At 39.1% G+C, this 22059-nt stretch overlaps 1 protein-coding gene across 2 annotated transcripts in view; it reads left to right on the plus strand.

Annotated features, from left to right (window-relative positions):
* Window positions 1–22059, plus strand: part of uacab (uveal autoantigen with coiled-coil domains and ankyrin repeats b) — a 44129-nt gene that overhangs the window by 13722 nt on the left and 8348 nt on the right. The window contains exons 1-15 of one of the 2 annotated variants that reach the window (XM_071489131.1): window positions 6580–7333; window positions 7805–7935; window positions 12628–12716; window positions 14164–14228; window positions 15806–15863; window positions 16463–16533; window positions 16883–16989; window positions 17560–17741; window positions 18123–18160; window positions 18545–18601; window positions 19308–19415; window positions 20378–20410; window positions 21041–21133; window positions 21848–21878; window positions 21987–22036. In XM_071489131.1, coding sequence (XP_071345232.1) covers window positions 7298–7333; window positions 7805–7935; window positions 12628–12716; window positions 14164–14228; window positions 15806–15863; window positions 16463–16533; window positions 16883–16989; window positions 17560–17741; window positions 18123–18160; window positions 18545–18601; window positions 19308–19415; window positions 20378–20410; window positions 21041–21133; window positions 21848–21878; window positions 21987–22036 — 1149 coding nt within the window. In that variant the 5' untranslated portion in view covers window positions 6580–7297. Of the gene's footprint in view, window positions 1–6579; window positions 7334–7804; window positions 7936–12627; window positions 12717–14163; window positions 14229–15805; window positions 15864–16462; window positions 16534–16882; window positions 16990–17559; window positions 17742–18122; window positions 18161–18544; window positions 18602–19307; window positions 19416–20377; window positions 20411–21040; window positions 21134–21847; window positions 21879–21986; window positions 22037–22059 lie in introns of those variants that run through there. The other variant, XM_071489130.1, reaches the window with a different exon arrangement.

Consider the following 22059-nt stretch of genomic DNA (forward strand, 5'->3'; position numbering starts at 1 on the left):
CCTTTCATGAATGACACCATAGTCTTTTTTCAGAAAGTGTACTCCTGTTTTTCATGATCCTGTGGAGAGTCTTTACTGGGGAGTTGGCAGGGGCAAAGGTCAGAGTTTTGGCAACTGGAAGACTGATCTCCTGCCCTGGCAGTGGGTGTCGGAAGTAGAAGAAAATAGCAGGGGCAAGCTTTGCCCTTTAGGTCATAATTCATCTAAAATGTTGTGACCCAGCAGCTGGACTGACTGACTGACTGAAGTGAGGATATCTTGAGAAGATCAACTGGAAACTTCCAGTAATCCATTTCACCACATTTTATGGTGTTTTCAACAGGCTCAGGCTTTCCCCAGCTATCACTACATTGACCTGTTATCAGTTTTTATCTGTTTTTAAGGACAGCCTGCTATATGCAGATATACACTGATTTTTTTTTTCCTGTTTTCTTAGAATTGAACTCACTGCACTCTGAGGGATATTCAGTGACTCAGAAACTTTTTTATGCCCTACTTCTAAAACAACTGCACTGCAGCTGCACTGGTGATGTTTTAGTTGTGTCATACTGTGCTTTCTCAATAAATGTGCATTTTATATTTGAGTTCACTTTAGGTCACTTTGTAGAGATTTGTTGTCACTTAGAGATTAGCTTTACCAGATTAGTAGTAAACACAACAACAACAACAAGAACAACAACAACTTCTGAAAACAAGTGTACAAAGTGCTTCACAGACATAAAAAAACAGAAAATACACAGTGCAATTACATATTAAAATACTTTCAATAGAACTAAGAAATGGAAACAAAGATGAAAGAAACTGAAGAATCTTGATAAATAAATTGAGCTTTAAAAGAGGACACTGAGCTAGCTGCTTTCCAAGAAAGGATTATTCCACAGTTGAGGTGCCCTTACAGCAAACACCGCAATGTCTCAAGCCTTGAGTAAAATCTGAACACCATGGGTAAAGGGTGCAATGAGGCGAGAATCGGGAAATGTGCTTAATATTTTCTAGTTCTTATGAGAACCCTAACGGTGGTATTCTGTACAAGTTGGAGGTGGCTGATACATTTCTGGGGCACAACAGTAATCTAGATGGCTATAAATATTTCAGATTTGAGCGATAGCTGATTTATTTATCTATTTATTTTTCTTTTTTGCAAACTTTGGGAAACCAAGATCTAGCTTACACAATCCATGTGTGTGTTGGGTTCCAACATCCAAATGCATCATAATGTTTAGTAGAAAACCAAAACCAAATCATTTACAAAACCAAACTGGAGCTTATAAAAGAGAGAGTGGTCATACATAAAGGAAGTAAGGCACATTTACTGAGAATTATTGTTGTAAAAACAGTAAAACATGATAATACCGAGTGTTACTATAGTGATGATTTCAATTTATTGATATAGATTTGCACTTGTAAACTTTTTTACACTAGTAAGTTTACTCTTGCTTCAAACCTTCTAGACTACATAAAGTAGTTTGACAACTGAAGTACTGATAAAGCAAAGAGACAAGGGCTTCCACTGCATGGAAACTATCAGCACTGGTCACCCTTTCCTCTGTTTCCCATCATACAAACAGACATTTTTCTGTTTACCACCAGAGGGCAGGTCTGTCTGTCTGTCTGCCCTCATCTAGTCCACACTCTGCCTAGCAAGAGTAGTCCTGTGTTTAGCAGCTACCCAGATATTCTGCCAGTGCCTCATATACATACCAAAAACAGAGTGCCTCTTTCCTCTGGACACCTGGCCTGAACCATCAGTGGGGGCTTGGCCCGAGGGACTTTAATTCTGAGCCACTGACCTGTCCCATAACGATAGATTGACTGCAAGCATGATGTATCTTGTCACTTTCTCACCTCTCCACTTGTTCTTTTACACATTTGTTCATCTCACATATTCTCTCTCTGTCCCTCCTCCTACACTCTTTCTGTCCTGAGGGGTTTCACTTACACTCTACATGCCCAGACAGTTGCACAGGTCCATGGTCGTGCATTAGAGGGGAGAGGGTATTGGGGTGGGTGGGGGTGTAAAACTGCTACTGCTAACAGCAGTCCCAGGAAGACCCTGCTACATGTGAGAATGTAGCAGTAGAACATAGAGTTCCATGTATTTATGTAAGGACGTATTTTTCTTTTTAAAAAAATATATATATTTTTTTATTTCCCACTGAATTAATAAAAGCTACCATCCACTACTCAGTAGTTACTACTTTACAGCCCATCACTTATACCCTTTTTCCGTTTCTGTTGACTTGTTTCTTAATGGATCACCACTCTGACCAGCACCATTATTTCTGTATTGTTATTTAATTCTCCGTCTTGGGTAACAGCTGCAACTCACATAATTTCTAGAGATTTCTGCACCACATTTGAGCCTACTTTTAGGTTCTCATTAACACTGATGCAGCTAGAGTTTTGGCTTTTCACTGCCAGGGACTGCCAGGGTATATTGCACCAGTAAATCAACTTGTCACTGAGATATTCACATTGCATGCAGCTATTTTAATGTCACAAACAGGTATCTCTGAGGATAAAAGATAAAAATATAATCCAGATGATTGGTGCCAGGTTTAGGCCTCTTCATAAACTAGGGGTAAAGATTTTGTGCTTAGTGTTGAAAAGTGATATGGATCATCACATCTTATCTTTTATCTCTGTTTTTGTGGCATTACCTCATACCAATTTTCAAATAAACCAACAGTACAATCGTAATCATAAGTAAATATAGTAATTCAGTTAATCTGTGAAATAGACAAAGCATAATTCTTCCAAGAAGCTGTAAAAGCAGAATATTATGAATGAAATTCTTTTGTAAAGACAAGATGTGGTGGGCACAATGTTACCTCTTTAGTAAACTGTAGTGTGAGTGTTGCACAAATGATTAGGGTCGCTGGTCGATATTGTGTGACTAATCAGTCAAATGGTGCACTTGCATGGCCTTCATCTCAGTTTGTTTTTAACTGAAGCTAATTAATTTTGATCCTGCTTGGCCTATAATTACATAGTTCTGCTACTTGTAGAAAATACTAGTCAATTTGAGACAGTGTTTTGCATAAACATTGTGATTATTTTTGAATAGCTGTGCTAGCATCAGCAGTGACAGTCTGTCAGTTGGTCCACCACTTTGGGTGTAATGAATGTCTGTACAAAAGTTATTGAGATATTTCAGTTTGGACCAGAGGATGAATCCTTCTGACTTTAATGATTCCCTGATTTACTTTCATGCCACCATTGGATTGGGATTTTAGTGAAATGTCTCAACAATTATTGGATTAACATTCATGTTCACCTCAGGATGGACTGAAATAATATGTGATACCTTCACTTTTCATCTAATGCTCTTACTCTTACCTGTGTCTTGTTAAACAGGAAGTAATATTTTTTATTGCCACTATCACTATCTCGCACTGTGAACGCATGATATGGTGTTCTCAAAGAGATTAAAAGATTACTATACAGACAATGACGATGCTCTACCGCGTCCTGCACTTGATGTTGAGTAGGAAATAAACATGGCAAGACATATCTTAAATTAGATAGTAATAGCATGATTTGTATTTTGTAGGTCTAAGATTCCAAACTGAGCAATTTTATGTGCACTGTGTGCAGGATAGGTCCATATTTTTCTAGTCTGTTTTAATGTAACATCTTATGCTCATATGCACAATCTAAGAGTTACTGTTTGCTGTAATCTTTTCTCTGGCCCATACTGGCCATAAAATAAAAATCTCTTTCAAGTACTACAGCAATATAAGACAGTTGGGGGACAAAAGATAATACGAGGGTTCAATGATCTAAGTTGTGAAAAGAAGTCGCTTGAACCAATAACACTGAAAATCTAAACCTCAGACATCTTTAATGTGAAACTGTCCTTTTTCTTTTTGTTTAGCTCTTTTAGTAGCATTGTTAACCCACATTTAAAGCCCAGGAAAAAAAACAATAACTACAGCAAAGTGTCAGTACTTCGCAATTTCTTCTCCCACAAAATGTCAATGGTTTACATTTCATGACATAATGTCTCTTCACAGATGACTCCTACAATCACAGTCATCATCTTATGAAACCTCATCGGCAACTGCAGTTTGGCATTGGATACGACTATCACTTACCATGTTGGTCTATAGCTTTATGTTTTGGCTTCAGTCTGTTATCAGATGACTAGTTAGATATTTTCTGCTGGTGATTTCATCTGTGAGGACATCGGAGACCCATTAGTCTGGCCAGGGGCTTAGGGAGGCAGGAAACTGAGGTGTTGGAAAGAGTTACAGTGTACAAGTGATGGAAAACCTGAACTGAAGATGACAAGAGTTTGTAACTTAAGTATTACCAGACACCCAGAATAATCAGTGCGGACAGGTAGAGGTCTAACCTGGCTCATTCAGTGTCAGCTGATGTTTTGTTCCAGAGGTCACTGTGTTAAAATAGAAACTTTTGGTGATGTGTTGGTTTCAGTTGCACAAAACCTTGGTTGAATATTGTTTTAGCAGCAACATCAGAATGTAAATAGTCACATTGCAGAGAAGGCAATTCTAATTAGGAGGAGATGTTAGTGCAAGCAAGGTTGTGTTCTCTTTGCCTCTTAGTACCAGCATTTGTGCACAAATTGAGCTTTTTACAAATCCATTTTCATGTCTCTCTTTTTGTAGCTGCACTAACAATATGGCTCCAGGGGTGTCAAGGTTAGTCTGTAGGTGTAATGCTTTTGTGGAGACTGGGAACAATGAATATCTAGACTAAATTTTGAAGTTTTTGATATTTCAGAGGATGAAGCCTGACCACAATGAAGTTGAATTATCTTCTAAGTATTAAATGATGTCCCACTCAGGATGAATTGTAATAATTCTGGCATCATCATCAATGCTTTGTTTTATGACTAAATACTTGTAATCAATAGCGTTCCTATGAGCCTCAGCTGTACTTACATCAGCACATTACATTGTCATTGTGATGTAGATTGTGTTGTAGATTTATGTGTCCGACTTTTGAAATGAGCAAAAAGACAAAAGAAATCATAAAGAAAATTAGTTGATTAATAAAAATGCTACATCTGGTATTTACAAGTATAAACTTGAAGAATGACATGGAGCAAAAACTGGTTTCTGTATAATTAAAATAACAAAAATTAAAAGCTGTAAATATTTGGTGAAAGTTTAAACTGAAAAAATCATAATGTGTATGTTTTGGCAAAAGAAACTAAAAAAAAAACTTTATCTTTTAGTCCTACAAGCAACTCAGATTAACATTGTTTAGGTCAGTCATTTAAAATAAATGTAACACATGTTGATCTGCTTGAATATTTTTATAATTATTTCAGCAGGGTTTTGTTTTCCAGAATTTCAAAGCAGGGAGATACATTGACATCATATTGATGTCATGATATGAAACAAGATATCATCATGCGTTATCATCATCATCTTTCCCGGTCTTAAAGGCTGTACTACAGTCAGGTGATTCATGTTTAGGTCATTTGAGTGCTCTGTGTTTAAAATAGATAGATCATAAAAATAGGTATCATATCCACAACACTTGACCATATCACCGACATATAGTTTAAACCAAGTATAATAATCGATATCTGTGTCATGATATTTGATTTTCTCAACTCTCCTTGAAAGTGAGTGACTACTGCAGTGGCAACTTTAGCTTGCTAACAGCCCTATTATTAACTAGTACATAAACAGATTCCCAAACAAATACACACACACACCAGCACACCCATGTGAGATATTTAAGTGACTGATGTACAGTATGCTGCGTGGCTAGGTGCCATTTTGGCGCCTTTGTCTCCATGCAAGGGTGAGCAGCTTTCGTAAGTTGACACCTACTTCTTCATATGTCATGTCATGTGGAGGAGGTCTCTTTGCATGTTTGTGGATATCAGTGCCGCTCTGTTAACGCCAGTCTGGCAGCGGACAGTAACACAAGCCCACAAAGAGCTGATGCAGTGTGTAAATTAACCGGGACCCTTCTTCCTTTCCTTGGAGTACTGTCTCTATACCTGTTTTCCTGTGATGTTTTACCTAATGAAAGTGAAAGTGGTGTTTTTGCACTGTTCACCATGTGGGCACTAGTGTAAGAGAGGGGGCAGTGTAGTTGTAGTTAAGGGGCTGCAGTCTCAGACAGCTGGTTGTAAAAAGGCTGACATCTAAGCTTGCCACTGTGCAGCTCGGATCAGGGGGCTTTGGAGCCACACCACTCTCTTTAGATGGATGAGTTTACAACAGCTTTTGCCCCAGTAGTGTCCTGTGAGGGTCAGTGCCAAGACCACTTCAAATGTGCAAACCATAATCCCCCTCTGACATTAATATTTTCAGATGGAGGCAAGCAGGGAGCATGCTGGGGGGTGGCAATGTAAGCAAGGTCTTTTTGGCTGGCCTTGTTTCATGCTAGCAGTGGTGATAGACGCTATCGTCATTACTCATGGTGCAGGCATGTCCAGAATGTATTCTTAGCCCCTGTCTTTCTATCAGTCACTACAGAAAGGTTGGGGGGTCAAAAAATAAAGAGGTAACCAGTCTACAGGGCTGTCTGCACCACCGCTGTTTACCAGGGAGGGGGTGATATTTTAAACCTTGGAGAGCTCACATATTTACCCCACTGAGCCTGACTGACCTTGCCATTTGGTGGAGTGAAGACGCTGGAGACCACTGACAGCGGAGAGAGGAGGCAAAGACAGAGGCTCTGCAGTGACCACTTGATAAACAACTAGCTTGCAGCTTTTGCAGATTGAAAACAGTCCAGAGAAGATTATCAAAACAAAAGAAGACTGATTTAAACAGAGGGGTTGAGGATAAAGGCTAAAATAGAGGGGAAGGCACTTGGGGGAGGTGAGCTGTAGCCAGGCTGAGCTGACTTTTACCCCAGAGGAGGAGTTGCAGTTGCCGGCCAGGGCAGGTCCCAGGGCTGGCAGGGCTGGCCCTTCTGCTTCTCCACCTCCATTCCTTCCTCCTCTCTTATTCCTCCTACTCCTCCCTTTAACCATCAACCAAACTGCTGTGCAGTGATGAACTTACAGGCAGAGCCGATGAACAACACAGGAATGCTTAAAAAATCCTACCAGCTGAACTTCTTTGTCTCAAATGAGGGAAACTCCAGAGGCTGAGCCTTTCATAAGAGGACCTCCACTGCAGTATAGACTGTCATCATTTTATCTTCTCATCCACTTTTGTTGCACTCACTGGTTGGGTGCACTGAGAAACTGAGAGGATTTTTTGTACGCTTTGTTTTTTCTCAATTTGTGCTTTTGTAAACCGGAACCGTGGCAACCTTTTCAGTAGCACGGTGCAAGGACCAGCTCCACTCACCCAAGATGAGTCGCTGGCTGAAATGCACCTCCATGCACTTTGTAGGTATTCATTGTCAGTTTGTCACCAAAACCTATTTTTATCATTTCTGTTTCTTCTGTTCTTATGCTGTTATCACAATGTGAACAACCTGAAAGCTGGACTTGAACAAAGTGATAATGCAGTGAAAAAAATATTCTTGAGGCAAATGGGGTTATTATCATCAGTGGATTTCCCCATTTAAATTTGCTGCCCACAAGCCTTAAGAGTTCTTGTGCATGTTCCCATGCTTTATAGCATCACGCATGAGGTATTTAACTACAAAATGAGAGATTACATTGCTGTTATGTCTGTTGTTGTTTTTGTGTCAGAAAAAGACTTTGTGCTTGTCATTGTTGCATTTAATAGTCAGCTAAAAAAAAGGGAAACCAAATTATATGGACTACTCTCTGTTGTTCATTGTTAAACTATTTGGTTTGGGAAATACTGTCAAACATACTGTATGTCTGATAGTTCACTGTCGTCATTGTCAGAACACAGACTGGAACAAGTATGATGACCGTCTGATGAAGGCGGTGGAACGTGGAGAGGTGGACAAGGTGGCTGCTGTTCTCAGCAAGAAGGGCATCATCCCCACCAAGCTCGATGTGGAAGGGCGTTCTGCGTGAGTAAACACAGACACACGTCCATATACAGACAAACACACATTCATGTCCAGTATGTTGACATACGTAGTCAACAAGATGTGAAGAGCTGTTACCATCACAAATACCAAACATTATCGTGGCCTCCCCATCACACATTCCTGACCCTGTTTCTCAGATAAAGCATTTGTAAAAGGGAATTCCTTTACAACTGGATCACTCTTACTCAAAACACTTTTACCTCTTACCTCCTTTTATGACATCAGTGCCAAGTCTCCAGGTCCAAAAAGCAGCCCTGCCCTCTCCAAATTTCCCATGGATGTTGTGATCCTGGTGCACATTTCTATATTAAACCTTTATCCAGCTGCACTGCATATGAAAGGCATTGCAGTGCATATTATTATGTGTCCATTTTTATATGCAGAAATTTCCCTTTTAGTGTCCATCTGACTGGAGGTCAGTGTGGGAGTTGGTGTAAAGAATGCTTGTGGCCAATGAAGGCTTGACCACATAGGCCAAAGACTGTTTATATAGTCCTCACAGGAAATGACTCCCTGCAAATTCAGATCAGCTCCACTGTGGTGCCTGCAAAACCAAGTAATACATTTGGGCCCAGCTGCAGACCATTATCAGGATCAGCTGACATCTTGAAGGACCATATCTTAAATGGTAGGATTTTTCAGTGGGAACCTCAGGTTTGGGTTTGTTTGCTTTTTTGTTTGCTTTGGAAAGAGCTGCATTTACATTATTCACAAGGTTTCACGAGAAGAAGAGGGTGAACAGAAGGATAGAATAGAACGAAAGGTGTGGGGGGGAAGTAGGTCAACCTAACTGAAACATATACAAGGGGTTTGTTGATGTTGCATTTTTCCCACCCAAGATCACAGATATTTCAGGTATCTCATGCAGACCTTTATTTTGGTCCTTTTAATGATCATAATGGCCCGGCCTTGGAAAACAATGCACTGAGCCTTTTAAAAAAGCAGGTACTTTGTTTTTTTTCTTCCTAAATTTAACCAAATTCCAGCACCAGCATTTTGGGAGTCCAGGCACCCTCAGTTTAATCCCAGATATATGAAGAAGTCATTGGTGTCTGGCTTGTGCTGCAGGTTTATTTTGAAAAAGGCTTTGTTAAAGCATATAACTATGGAGTACCAGATCCCAGAAGCAAAGGTGCTGAGTATTTTCAGCAGTGTGTGAAATTCTCTTGGCACCATTGCACAGACCAATGATTGTCGACACTGATCGTTGTGGCTGATCAGTGTAATGTGTGTGTCTCTAAAGGCACAACACTACATCTTTTTATCAACACCTACAACTTGAAAATTCTTTCCTTAATTATTACTTTCAAACCTGCCTCATCATTGCTGTAAGTCTGTATGTCTAATGTATTTATGTATCAGTGAGAAGCCACAACATTGATAATCTGTGTATTATGAAAGTGGTCACTCACATTTCACTGATATCTGCCGTGCTGTTTACAGAAAATAGGCTTTGATTAACCCACCCACCCTATGTCAGCCCAAAACGACAAACGAAGGTCAACAACTAGTTGAAGAAGAAAGCTAAAGCTCAATAACGACATATTTGTCTTGTAGTTGGAGTTCTTGGAGCTGCTGGAAAATGAACCACAGCTAACAGGAGAGTGAAAAATGGCCTTAAATTCATCAGGTGGTCAGAAACAGGATTGTAAACATGCTGAATGTTTAAGTATTGTTTACCATCTTGTTTTGAACCTCTTCTACACCCGTAGGGCACAAAAATGTATCAGCACAACTTTACTGAAAAAAAAAGAAAAATGATAGAAATCCCCATAATCCTTTTCATTCAAGTCTCTGTTTGCTGATCTTTTTTTCTTCATTATTTTTCAACAGTATGTGAATGCATTAGTATTTTGCAGATGACATCTGAGGTCAGAGCTTCCCATTAGCACATAAATGCACCAGTATGCCACCACTTTGATAATGACAGTTTTTATCATGATGTTGATGCATGGATTACCAATCCTGAGCATGTTAATACAATAATAAAATTAATATCAAGGACTTCCTAGTATGGTCACGACATGCAGGTCAATAAGGACAAAGGCCGCATATCCTCAGTCTGTTCTCAATCTATCATAAAATTAATCTGAACCTCACACAGATCCAACTGTGAAACTCACAGCTTGCCATTGTTATTCTAGAGACACTTGATCACAAAATTCATTGCTACTAATCCTTACAAACAGTGGGCACTCAGCAGTATATTTAGTCAGTGCCAGTTTCATTCTGCAGGGCCAAGTGGAGACTGTCTCGAGTGGTGTGTTGTCATGTTGACTTCTTTTGCTGCTAAGCCGTTGTCAGTTAGCTATCACAACTGCACAGAATGAGCAGGTGTGGCGGCTGGGTTTATCTCACTGGGAGCCAGCTAATGCCACAGCAGAGATGTAAACTGTTTACTCAGTTGGAAGCCGCGATAGAACAGTTAGAACTGAATTCATTAGCTGAACACAGTGAGGTTAATCCGGGGCACCCCAAATTATATATCAGAGCCACAGTTTGTAATTAGTTTCCCCACAGAGGTCCATGATTACAAGGGATCGCCATTCAACATTCCTTTGCTGGTGTTTGGCAGAGGCCAGAATGCCAAAGACACATGTTGGTCTGTGTGTGGCCCACTGAACTATAAGCAGATTTGCTGAGTTGCGATTGTGGTTGACTTTTGTTTTGGGCAGACTTGGCAAAAGCATGACCACTTTCCATAAATATCCAGTTAAGGGGATGTGTTGATTTTATAGTTAACTAGTTCTGGTTTGTCTGCCCTACAGGGAGACACTAAATGATGAGTGTGACTGTGTTTAGGTGTAACAACCGCTACAGTCTGTCATTGCAAAACTGGCAGCAAGGTATGTTTATGGTTCAGCTACCAGCATATAGTCCCTGGTTTTCTCTTCCCTGTCCACTCTTCTGAAAATAGCAACCATATCCTGTAGACTGTCAACCTGAAAGCTGCCCAAGGAACAGGTGTGAAGATGAAATGACATGGCTAAATGTGCTTTCTGAAAGCCAGAGCCATTAGTTCTGTTAGTTACCAAAATTCATGGAGAAGCATTATATGTGCACAGAGTTGATTATTTGTGTTTGGGCAGTGTCAGACATTTTTTTTGTTTCATTGGATTCTCAGTTTTTGCACATGGTTTTTAGTTCAAAACATTTTTCATTCCTTATTCATCAAAGTCATGAGGAAATCTGCGAACCCAGAAAAATGTTTCAGTGATATACCGTGCAATTTAAATGTCTGAGACCACTTCAGGAAAGTGGTCTCTCTTCAGGAAAGTGGTCTCTCACTGTATTTTTGGCTCTTTTCAGAAGCAGTCCCTCAGTTTCCTGATTACTGTGGCTCATGAATTTGACAATTCTCATCACTTATGTCCCCCTAACTTGAATAGCTGTTGTCTGCTTCCTGTCTGCTGTTTTCCCAGAGAGGTCAGGACCCTCCTCTGCTCCCCAGAGAACCAGCATCTCCTGGCCATCAACACGGCTTTTAATACCCGCACCAGTGTTGAGGTGACAGCCTAGCTGTCTCCTTGGCAGATACCTCGGGGTTGGTGTATAAACAGGTTCATGTGGCCTGATGGGCAACAGACTGAGATAGGTTTACACACAAGTGCTTTGCAGACCGTCATGGCTGGTGGCGGCAGTGCTGCTGTAGGTTAAATCAGAGAAGAGGAACAGGAATGTTTCCAGTCAAAAGTCATGATTAAAGACATGTTGCCAAACACGTGCAGGGGGAAACTGCTTAATTGAGTAGGCAATTAATATGGAATATGCAGACTTTGTGGCAATTAAACATGAATATAAATTTGACAAAGCAATCACGTTTCAAGGGTATTTTAGAAGTTGTTCTGGGGCTTTTAATCGGATCACAGGATCCTCATTAGCAGATGGAGGTTCCCTAGTTGTTATGGAAATGTAGATATTCAAGGATTGATTTCTTATCCATGTTGGCTTAAAAGTTGAGTTTCAAAGTTTTAACTGCCATTTTCCAAGTTCAAGAATTAACTTTAAAACTCATGAATAAAAAATGTTTAGATCAGTGATGTGATCATTAGCAATTATTGTTTGTTCCCATTTAGTTTTGTCACATACAAATGAGACAGTGAACACGGAGGCAAAGCTGTCATGAATATGGCATTTGTGTAATAGTAAGATTATTGTTAAACTCGAGCTCTTATCAGAATCAACATAATTGTCTGTCAGTTTGAATAGTGCCAAAGGTGGTTCCTACACAGATGAAAATTAATTGAAGAGACAGAAAACAAAAAATGAAGCTGTAATATTTATACAGCCTTCTTTGGGGGTAGTCTATATATTATTTTTAACATTTTATAGTGCTCACCTGTAAAACAGTAGGACACAGTAAGAAGGGGAAACGGTATGAAAATGATGTTTGTTTGTGTAGCTCCTGGTTGCCTTAGAGTTATTGCAGGCCCTGAGGTTTCTTGTTATGTACTCTGAGAATGCTGATCTTGCTGATAGCAAGGAGCCAGGCATCCATTTGCAGTCTCTCTCATGTCCTCCAGTTTCACCCTCACCCCATTCTGTTGACACCCTATCACTTTTTCACTTGCCATTCACTACCCTGTGCTGTCTACTCTTTGCCATCTCCCTATGTCTCATGCTCCGTCTTTCCTCTCTTGAATTTTCTCCATATGTCTTCTTGTTTTCCAGGTTTCATTTAGCTGCAACACGAGGACACTTGGACTGTCTCAATCTCATCCTTGGACACAATGCTGATGTTACTGCAACTGATGCCACAGGTGAGTTCAGGCTGGGTCAAAGCAGTGACATTGGGTCACATTACAGAAACCTCTTAACTTGTAGATCCAATCTAAACTGTTTGGTAACAATGGTAATTAGGGTTAGGACCTGATTTAGGAAAAAAGCCATCAGCCATCACTTAGTTCAATATTCCTGTCCTTACTTAAGATGGGAAGCTTGTGTACACTTTTCCTAACTTCCCAAAATCTTAAATAAGATGAGATGACAATAGCATCGGTTGCATGGTAACAGGCATTAAAGTTGAAAACCGATGATGAGTGTTTGGGATTTCCAAACCTGGAATAATATAGGATGATGAAGTCAGATAAGATAGGATCCCTAAAGTTAGTTAGGCTTTGCTTCTGTAAGATAGATTTAAGATAGAAGTTTTTCCTGCTGCATTCATAGACTGTTTTATGTGTTATATCAGTCAAATCAGTCACAATCAGAGAAGCAGAGTTTCATTCAGTGTGTTGTTTTGATTAAAAATAAACCATACTGTGCATCTTGGTCTCACATACAGTAAGTGTGATGTCTTTGCCACGTTTTCACATTATCACTTAAGGGAGGTTAAAGTACTCATGTGACCAAGCACGTTGCACAGGAGCACAAGAAAGGACATGAGGATGTGTGTGTTAGAAAATTGGTTTTATTAGTGGTCTATTTCTGTTATTGTACTACACAGAGAGCTGCTCAGCAGCAAATGTGTTCATTTTCTTCATTATGGCAGCATAAATCAGAATGTGGTATTAGGTTGAATGGTGAGAAAAAGAGATGAACTGATCCTTCGCTATTGTCAGATACGATGTTAGCCAGAAGCAACAAATTACACCCACTCTCATTGCAGTAATGAAGTGTCTTCCTAAACTAATTTGACTGAAAAAGCTATAGTATAAAATGTGTGAAAAGCTACTGTATGTAATCCCATCCATTTGATTATTATTGTTCTTACTGTTAGTTGGTGCTGCAGTCATTGCCGCTGTTTTTATTAATAACATTATTACACCTATAAGTATCACTCATTATAACAGTCTGATGCTTAAATATAACAGTATATACAGCTGTCCCAGCTGTTTCCTGTATTATGAAATACTTTTCACTGGGGATCCATTGTAACTGATGAAATCATGTTCTGTACATGCTCTCTATTCAAATAACATAACATAATTATGTCAAGCTTTGCCACACTTATTGACTCCTGATTGATTCAAAACAAATTAGCTGTCATGATTAAAGGTACTCTGTGGATTTTCTCTCATAAACAAACAAAAAGTATAAAAAAAACAGCTCCATAATGCTACTACAGGTCAAAAACTTCTCAGGGAACCTGTAATTGATACAAACGGAGTCATAGATACAGTATAGTGGTAAGTGCTCATTGTGGCATTTGGCTCTGAAAATCACTAGATTGTGAAGGTACTACATTTTCTTATTCATTATTTTCAGGTAAAAACGCTCTTCATCTGGCTTCAAGAAATGGGCATTCTCTGTGTGTGCAGAAACTCTTGCAGGTAAAGAGCAATGTCCTTCACTCATATTCACTGTTGTTCACATCTCATATTAGGTTATTCTTTACATTTTAGGTTTTTTTTTTGTTTGTTTGTTTGTTTTTTTTACATCTAGTTTTTTGTTGCTCATGTTGGTGTGTTGTGTATCTACACACTCTGCTGTATGTTGTCCCACGGAGCAGCTTCTCAGTCACTGGCCAGTTAGTTTCCCTTTCAGCTCCTTTAAATAATTATAGCCCACTCTGTATCAGTCAACAGTAGGCCCTGTTGAGTCACCATGCCCCTCTTGAGGATTTATGTGTCTACAATGACGGGGCTACCTCTGCAGTATTGTGCTCTCATAGCGTTGTAGCCCTTCCCCCTGCCCCCATCTCTCGTATGGCAGTAATCTAACGGAGGTCGCGGCTGTTGGCAGGCGGTTGTCAGTGGTGTTGACAAGCCTTCCCTCCTGCAAACCTGCCGTCATCACACCAGACATAGCAGCTGGACGCCAACACCCACCACCCCCACCACCTCCACTATCTCCCTCCATCAGCCCAAACCCTGAAGGTATAGGGTATCCCCCCTCCATGCTCTACCGTCAGCTCCTATTGCCGCTCTACTGTCTCCACCCCCCCCCTAAGCTTTGTCATTTGAGCGTGGAGCTAATTTTTGGCCCTTGTTGCTAGAGAGAGTTGGGTTTTTATAGTGGGGGCCTGAGCTCGCTGGCAAACTTACCCAGCAACATCAGGCCCCTGTTAGCATTAAGTCCTCAAGGCTTTCATAGCAGGCCCTCATCACCACAGTGGTACAGTCACTGGTGTCCAACCAGCTGAAAGACTGTGTAGCTATGTCACAAGTGTATGAGCACAGCATCACTTACCTAATATGACCTGCCTGCTGTTGCCTCTCAGGTTCCTCTGCCAATACGTGCAATAAATAATAATAATAATAATTGAGATATTTTCTGCTACAGCTATAACACTGAAACAACATTACACCATTATTTTCTTTAAATGACTTGTATCCAGGAGTGGTCTTTCCTCTGTTGGAATAAATCTACTGTCCTTGTATAATAAGCCAACTGCTCCCCATCAACAACTTGACTTGTCTGTTAATTCATATTCTTTTCAGTTCTTCTAGCTTTGAATAATTGAAAATCCTGGCTCATGTTAAATACTAAACAATACTCCTCAAATCTAAGCTACCATCATTATTCACTTAGAGAAGATGGTAAATGACCTAGTGAGTTGGCTACACATACAGAGAGCCAAAAGGTAGTGACTCAAACAGCATCATATTCACAAACTTGTACTTGGATTGCAAATATTATGATTGAGGCCTTTCAGTGTTTTGCAGAACAGCTCTGTGCCATCGTACTGTGTGGAATAGATCTGTAATACATAGTACTGATTCCTGATTACAGTTGCTAATTGTCCCTGCTTTAGTAGACTTAGGTTCCCCCACTAACCAACTGTCATCACATTTGTTAAAATATCACTAATGAGCCATTGCTGAATATCTGTCAAATTATTTTCATAATCGCTTAGCTTCACTTGACTTGGTTCTGTTTTTGCCAACCTGTGTTTGTTATTTTACAGCACAACTGTCCAGTTGGAAACGTGGACCTACAAGGAAGAACAGCTCTACATGATGCTGGTGAGACTCTACCACTGATTCTGTTGTAGTACTGACTCACTCCAGTTACTACTAACTCTAACACTGTTGTACTGTTTGTACTCTACTGTAGAACTTGCTCTACTGTATTCTAGTACTCACTCTACTCAACTGTAGTATAGTGCCAACTCTAGAACTCTAGTACTGACTCTACTCAGGACTACTTAAGTATTGACTCAACTGTTTTGTAGTTTAGTGCATAGTCTACTCTAAAACTGACTCCGCTCCACTGTACTCTAGCACTGACTCTACTGTAGCACTAACGCTATTCTACTATAGTACTGACTTTACTCTAACTCTACTTTATTTTACCTTGCCTTCATAAGTACTTTACTCAACTCTAGTGCGTAGTCTACCCTACTCCACTCTGAATGTTAATGTCTACCATGTTACACAAAAAATAATTTCATTATAATGTTTTGTGGTTTTACACACAGCACTTGTTTAGCTTTACTGCATTTTTCAACATATAAACCCAGGTCCACACCAACACTCAAGCTAAGTTGAGTTGTGTGTTGTGTGTTTCTCGGTGTTACATGAGATGAAATGATTGCAGTTGTTTCCACTCTTTTTCTCCACAGTCATGGCAGGCTGCTCATCCAGCGTGAAACTTCTCTGTGACAGCGGAGCTTCTGTGAATGCCAGTGATTTTGTGAGAATTAATATTGCACTTGATTTCACAGTGTTTTTTAATGGTCTCTTCTAAGATATTTTTTTCATTTTCCTTGTGTTGTCATTGGAGAAAAGTATATCAATCTGCTTGCTCATAAAGGCCGTTACCTTGTTAGTGTCAGCCATTAACTGCACGTAAGGCCAGTTAGAGCAGCACAAAATTGTATTCGCTAAATCTGGTCCGCTTGAATGGGTTGTTCTGGGCCTTTTTTGCTTTGAGGTGAGCGACAAATTGACTCTTTGGATTGGACTGTATAGGACTATGTTGTGTTAGAACTGTGATTTTGTATATGTATGTATTTATTTTTCTGTCTTTGGTTTTTCTCCAGGATGGCAGGACACCTCTGGTGCTTGCAACCCAAATGTGTCATTCACGCATCTGTCAGCTGCTGTTGGAGCGAGGCGCTGATATCACCATACGGGACAAGCAAAACAAGTAAGAGACGTCACTGTCATGGTGTTCATCTTTGGTAGGATTTGCAAATTTTAATTAAAAAATTTAAAATCTGTGTTTCCTGCAAAAGGCATGTGGCATATGTCAAGTCATGCTATTTGCTGTTGATTTTTCTTGTAGTGACAGTGTTTCTGACATTAATATCAAATCACAAAAAATGCTATCAAGTCTGCTAGCAATAAATGTTCATCAGAAACCTGGTTTAGGCAGATGATAAATACCAGTAAAAGCAGAAAATGAAGAAAACAGACTCATTTTCAAAATGGAGACATTGAAAATTACAACAGAAATAAGATGCCACTGTACATTTTTACAGTGCTGCACATTTGCTGTGAAACAAAAATATTGAGTCTGTATGTCTGTCCTTTAACATGTAAATAAAAAAAGAACAAATCAGCTACTACAGCACTGATTTATTTGGCAATAGTTAAACCAAATGTATGGTGAATTGCTGTTTTTGTGATGTTTTGAGTGCTTCACATCAGTCATATCAATGACACGATTGTTACATAGCAAGTTTGTTCATGTTCCTGTCTTCCTTGACCCCCTCAGGACAGCGCTGATTCTGGGCTGTGAGTACGGCTGTAAGGACGCAGTGGAGGTGCTGCTGAAAAGTGGCACTGATGTGAAGGCAGTTGACAGCTTGGGTCATGATGCATTTCACTACGCTCGCCTCAGCAAGAACACGGAACTTGTTACGATGGTCAAAAGTTACCTTGACAAAGCCACCAGAGGTAGATGGCAAAACATCACCAGAGACAAAATCCTTTAGCCATTTCTTTAGAATAAATACAATAAGAACGTAATTAGTATGACAACTGAGTGCAACAGTGACTGATCAGACCAATAAAGAAGGAACAATAGTCTTAATATAGTCATAATATATACAGACAAAAATAACTAAAACCCCAACAACCTCATTCCTGACTCTTTATCTTTTCTTTTCCATTGGTTTATTAACATATTCTTACATTGTTTAGGTTAACTGTGGAACCTACCATTATTATCATAATTTTTTCAAGGGACTCTGCTCTGTAAACAAGCCATTTTTTGTGAAATCTTGATAATATATGGAAGAAAAATCTTGAATTTTCTGTTTTCTGGTTTTGTTGCAGATAAAGAGGCTGCAAAGATGGAACAGTGGAAGCGACAGGTAATCCTGCAGCATTCAGTTTACTGGCTCACATCGTCCATTAAACCTCACCTATAGTGAGAAGAAGCTGTTCTCCACACTCCTTGATGTGTATATGTGCCTGATTCATGATTTAAGACTCTTTGAAGCATATGTTGTAAAAGCAACCTTAAGAATCAGCCTATTCTGCTAGCTGCTCACATTTCAAATCATTATCTCCGACTTGGTGTTGTGCTGTACAGCCTTTTCATACATCAGAACCTGTAATGTACTTACTGCTGCGTGGTTGTACATGACTGCCATCTAGTGATTACAAGTGAGAGTTGTTCCATAACGCTTTCCAAGCCTGTGGTAATGTTAAAACCTGAAAACGTGGTTGTAAGAAAGATCCTGTCTCATCCTCAGCACTCAGTGGAGAGATCAGAGGCAACTGAGGCTAACAGAAGGGATCAGATCATACATGTAAGTGCTGTTTAATTTCAGCCTCACAATGACTCTGTTCGACCATCATTCGTAAGCAACTCATGACAAGTGTTTGCTTGAATTTACTGCATTCAAATTTAAGACCAATCAAGGCATTTATTCATAAAGCAGTTATTAGTTTTTTTGCTTCAGTAGGTGGATTTTGACATATCAAAGGACAAACCAAGACAAAAAAAAAAAACTATGTGATGATGAAAAGGAAAGAGGTCACTCATAATGATGAAAAGACAAAAGATTTATCATTTGTTTTCTGCAGCTCCACTCAGTTTTACAAAGCTTTCTAAAGCAGCTCATTGTTTGCCTGTCCACTTCTTGAATTTACTGTTTTACTTCAGTCTCACCACATTCATGGTGTCATTTTCAGTTGCACATGACAGTTGTTTCTAATGACTGTACACTGTATTACACTGTTGCACACACTACCTGCTGAGAACCAAACAGCAGACAGACACAGTGTCTAGCAGGTGAACACAGTAGAGTATTTAGCATTGCTGTTCCATAACTACTGTCTGTGTAAATGCACAGTTATTTGCTAACAAGTTTGTTGCATCAACTTAAAAGATGATGATATGTCAATGCAGTGTTTACAGCTTGTTTCAGCTGCCCCCATGTGGCCAAAGAAAACAGAAAACATTTATTGCATGTTAAACCTTTTCTGTGTGGATGTGTGTTTTGTGTGTTTAAGGACCTGGAGAAGCAGAATGAGACCCTGCAGGAAAGTCTCAGGAAGTACCACCAGGAGCAGAGAACCCTGGTAGATAAGGTCAACATGCTACAGCAACAGCTCTCACAGGTAAACAATACACCACCAGAGCAAGAGCTATTTAGCTGAACAAGACAGTATAGTAGAGTAAAACCCTCCAAGCATGTTTTTCTTGTTCTACTGTGCACTTTGTTTTTGTTTTCAGTGCATAAGGTTTTCTGAGGGTGGGTGGATCTGAGATGTTTGAGTGCAGAATATTATGCAAAGTAATAATAGAAGCTGTGATGAGCGATGGTCTCTTAATTGATACCATAGTTCCAGGTTCTGCCGAAATAATAATTAAGGTAATACTTAGAAAATAAAAGTATAATAATTTTTTAACCACAGAGCAGACTTTTAATACGGATTTCTTATGTAAGATTAATTACATTAATTACAAGCTATGACAAAAAAAAAAAAAGAAAGAAAGAAAGAAAATTGATATTTGTGCAGAAACAGAGCAAAGTTTCCTACGCTCAGCGAGATAATTGAGGGTAATTGAGGCTGTCTTCTTGTCTGTCCTGGATTATGGTGAAGTCTATCTATAGACATGCCTCTGCCTCCACTTTCAAACCCCTACATTTATTTTATCACTCTGCCCTGAGATTCATTAGTGGTGACAGTTATTTTACCCATCATTGCATCTTGTATGAAAAGTTTGGGTGGGTAAGACATGACAGACATTGGTTTCTGTTTACTACTGCTATTTTTTACTACTACTCTGTCCTTGAATGTATACCATTTTTATCTGCATACTGCTGATGTTTGTTTTTCTCTGTAATTATGTGCGTGTAATTTGTGTTTATTTATTCAGTTTAAAGTGTAAGTGATTATCAGTGTTGGTTAAATCTTAAAGATTTGAATAAAGGTTAAATCAGCGAATGACATTCAGTGAGTGCAATAGCTGCCAGAACAGGAGAACAAGGGAATTCACTTAAATGAATTTTAATGGCGTGTTGTTAATAATTAATCCCTCAAATGAGTGGACATATGTTTTTTTCTTTCATCTGCAGGAAAAAATGGCCGTTGAAGACACTCAGAAAGAGGTATGAAACAGAAATGATATCTTGGACATGATGGGCCCCATTCACAATCAATTTTTTATGTTTTCTTCCTTAAATTTGTTTATAAGAATCTTTATGCTACAACCAATGTTTCATTTCTATACATAAACCCAAGTAAAGCCACATAAGGGCAGGCAGTCATGAGTTCAGTTTGGAAACTATCTTTACTTCTCTGGATCTGAGAGAATTTCTTCAAATTTGTTACAAATGTGCACTTTGACCGAAGGATTAGATTTTGGTGGTCAAAGTTTCTGTTACCTCAAAAATCACATGTTTGGTGAGAACTTATTTATTTTATGTATCTTATTTATCATTTAGAATTTATCCGGTAATTATGATAAAAGCCACTTTGTACCTTTTATTAAATTCTTACAAAGTCTTTACTACATATGTTAGTCTGGACAGACATGGATGTAAACTACTATTGGACTTGTTGGCAGACGTGGTAGTTCTATACTACAGAGCACTGAATAACTCAAATATGTAAAAATAATGTCATAATGTACTACTGTGTACTGTTACCATGGTTCAGTCAGTCATCAGTTATTTTAACTTGTCTAGTTACTCCTGCTTGACCCTCTCATCCCTTTGCTTTCATTTTTACTGGATCAGAAGGAGCAGTTGAAGGTGTTACTCAGTGCCAAAGAGAGAGAGGAAGGGGCTCGAGGACTGGAGACTGTCAAGGTCCAGCTCCGGAGTACTTTGGTCAGTGACTTTATATCGGTCTGATTTCTACTTAGATGCTATAAATACTCAGGAAAATGAGTGAATTTAAGATTTTTTAGATATATATTCATACACTTTATACGTTGTCCTGAAAATTTAGCATTCATATCTGAAGTCTGAAAGTCTGTAGTTCTGTGTGTTAGTATGCATGTCCTTAGTTGCCAGTTGATCTGTCTGCAATGAATCCTATCTTCATGAAGGTTATGAGAGGTGCTGATTCAACTTCATGGTCATTCTGGAGGATGTAAGCTGTGTTGTTGTTGAAGTATATAGCGTCATACTGACGGTGTTTCTCTTATTTTGTCCACCACATAGATCGAATAACGGAAAAACCTTCCTTCACCTTAACATCACCACAAATTGCATCCTTCAAAATGACTACATAGTTGAATCAACACCTCTTCAATACAGTTTCAACAAAAAAGTGAACATTATAACCTTCATGAAAGTAGGATTTCTTGCAAATGTTTGTGTTGAACTGCATTAGTTTCAGCTACGTATAGCCAATAAACTGGCATCTATCTGCTTTTAATAAATGTATAATAAATGTAGTGAACATTACTGTAAGAATTTGACATAAATCAGTGATGCTAAAACTTTTTATATAGTGTTGAAAATAAAATTTTATTTTAAGTCTAAACAGTCTCAGTTCAGCCATTTGTAATGAGTGTATGTATCTACATGTATTCACAGGGGGACTACTCTGGGCAGTCTGTTATCAAAGGTTAGCTTCCCTCTATTTCTTGAATCATCTAATACCATTATTTCAAATTTCACCAGCAAAAAATATGAGATGGTTTGAATGTTGTGTTTGTACACTGTTGTCTTGCAGGCAAAGAAAACATTTTGGTAAAACAAACTCACAGCCTGGATTCTGATCAGGTAAATCTTCTGTATCTATCTGT

Source organism: Trachinotus anak, unplaced genomic scaffold (genome assembly GCF_046630095.1).
Source record: "Trachinotus anak isolate AG129_WGS33_773 ecotype Australia unplaced genomic scaffold, CSIRO_AGI_Tana_v1 ptg000011l, whole genome shotgun sequence".
Taxonomy (NCBI): domain Eukaryota; kingdom Metazoa; phylum Chordata; class Actinopteri; order Carangiformes; family Carangidae; genus Trachinotus; species Trachinotus anak.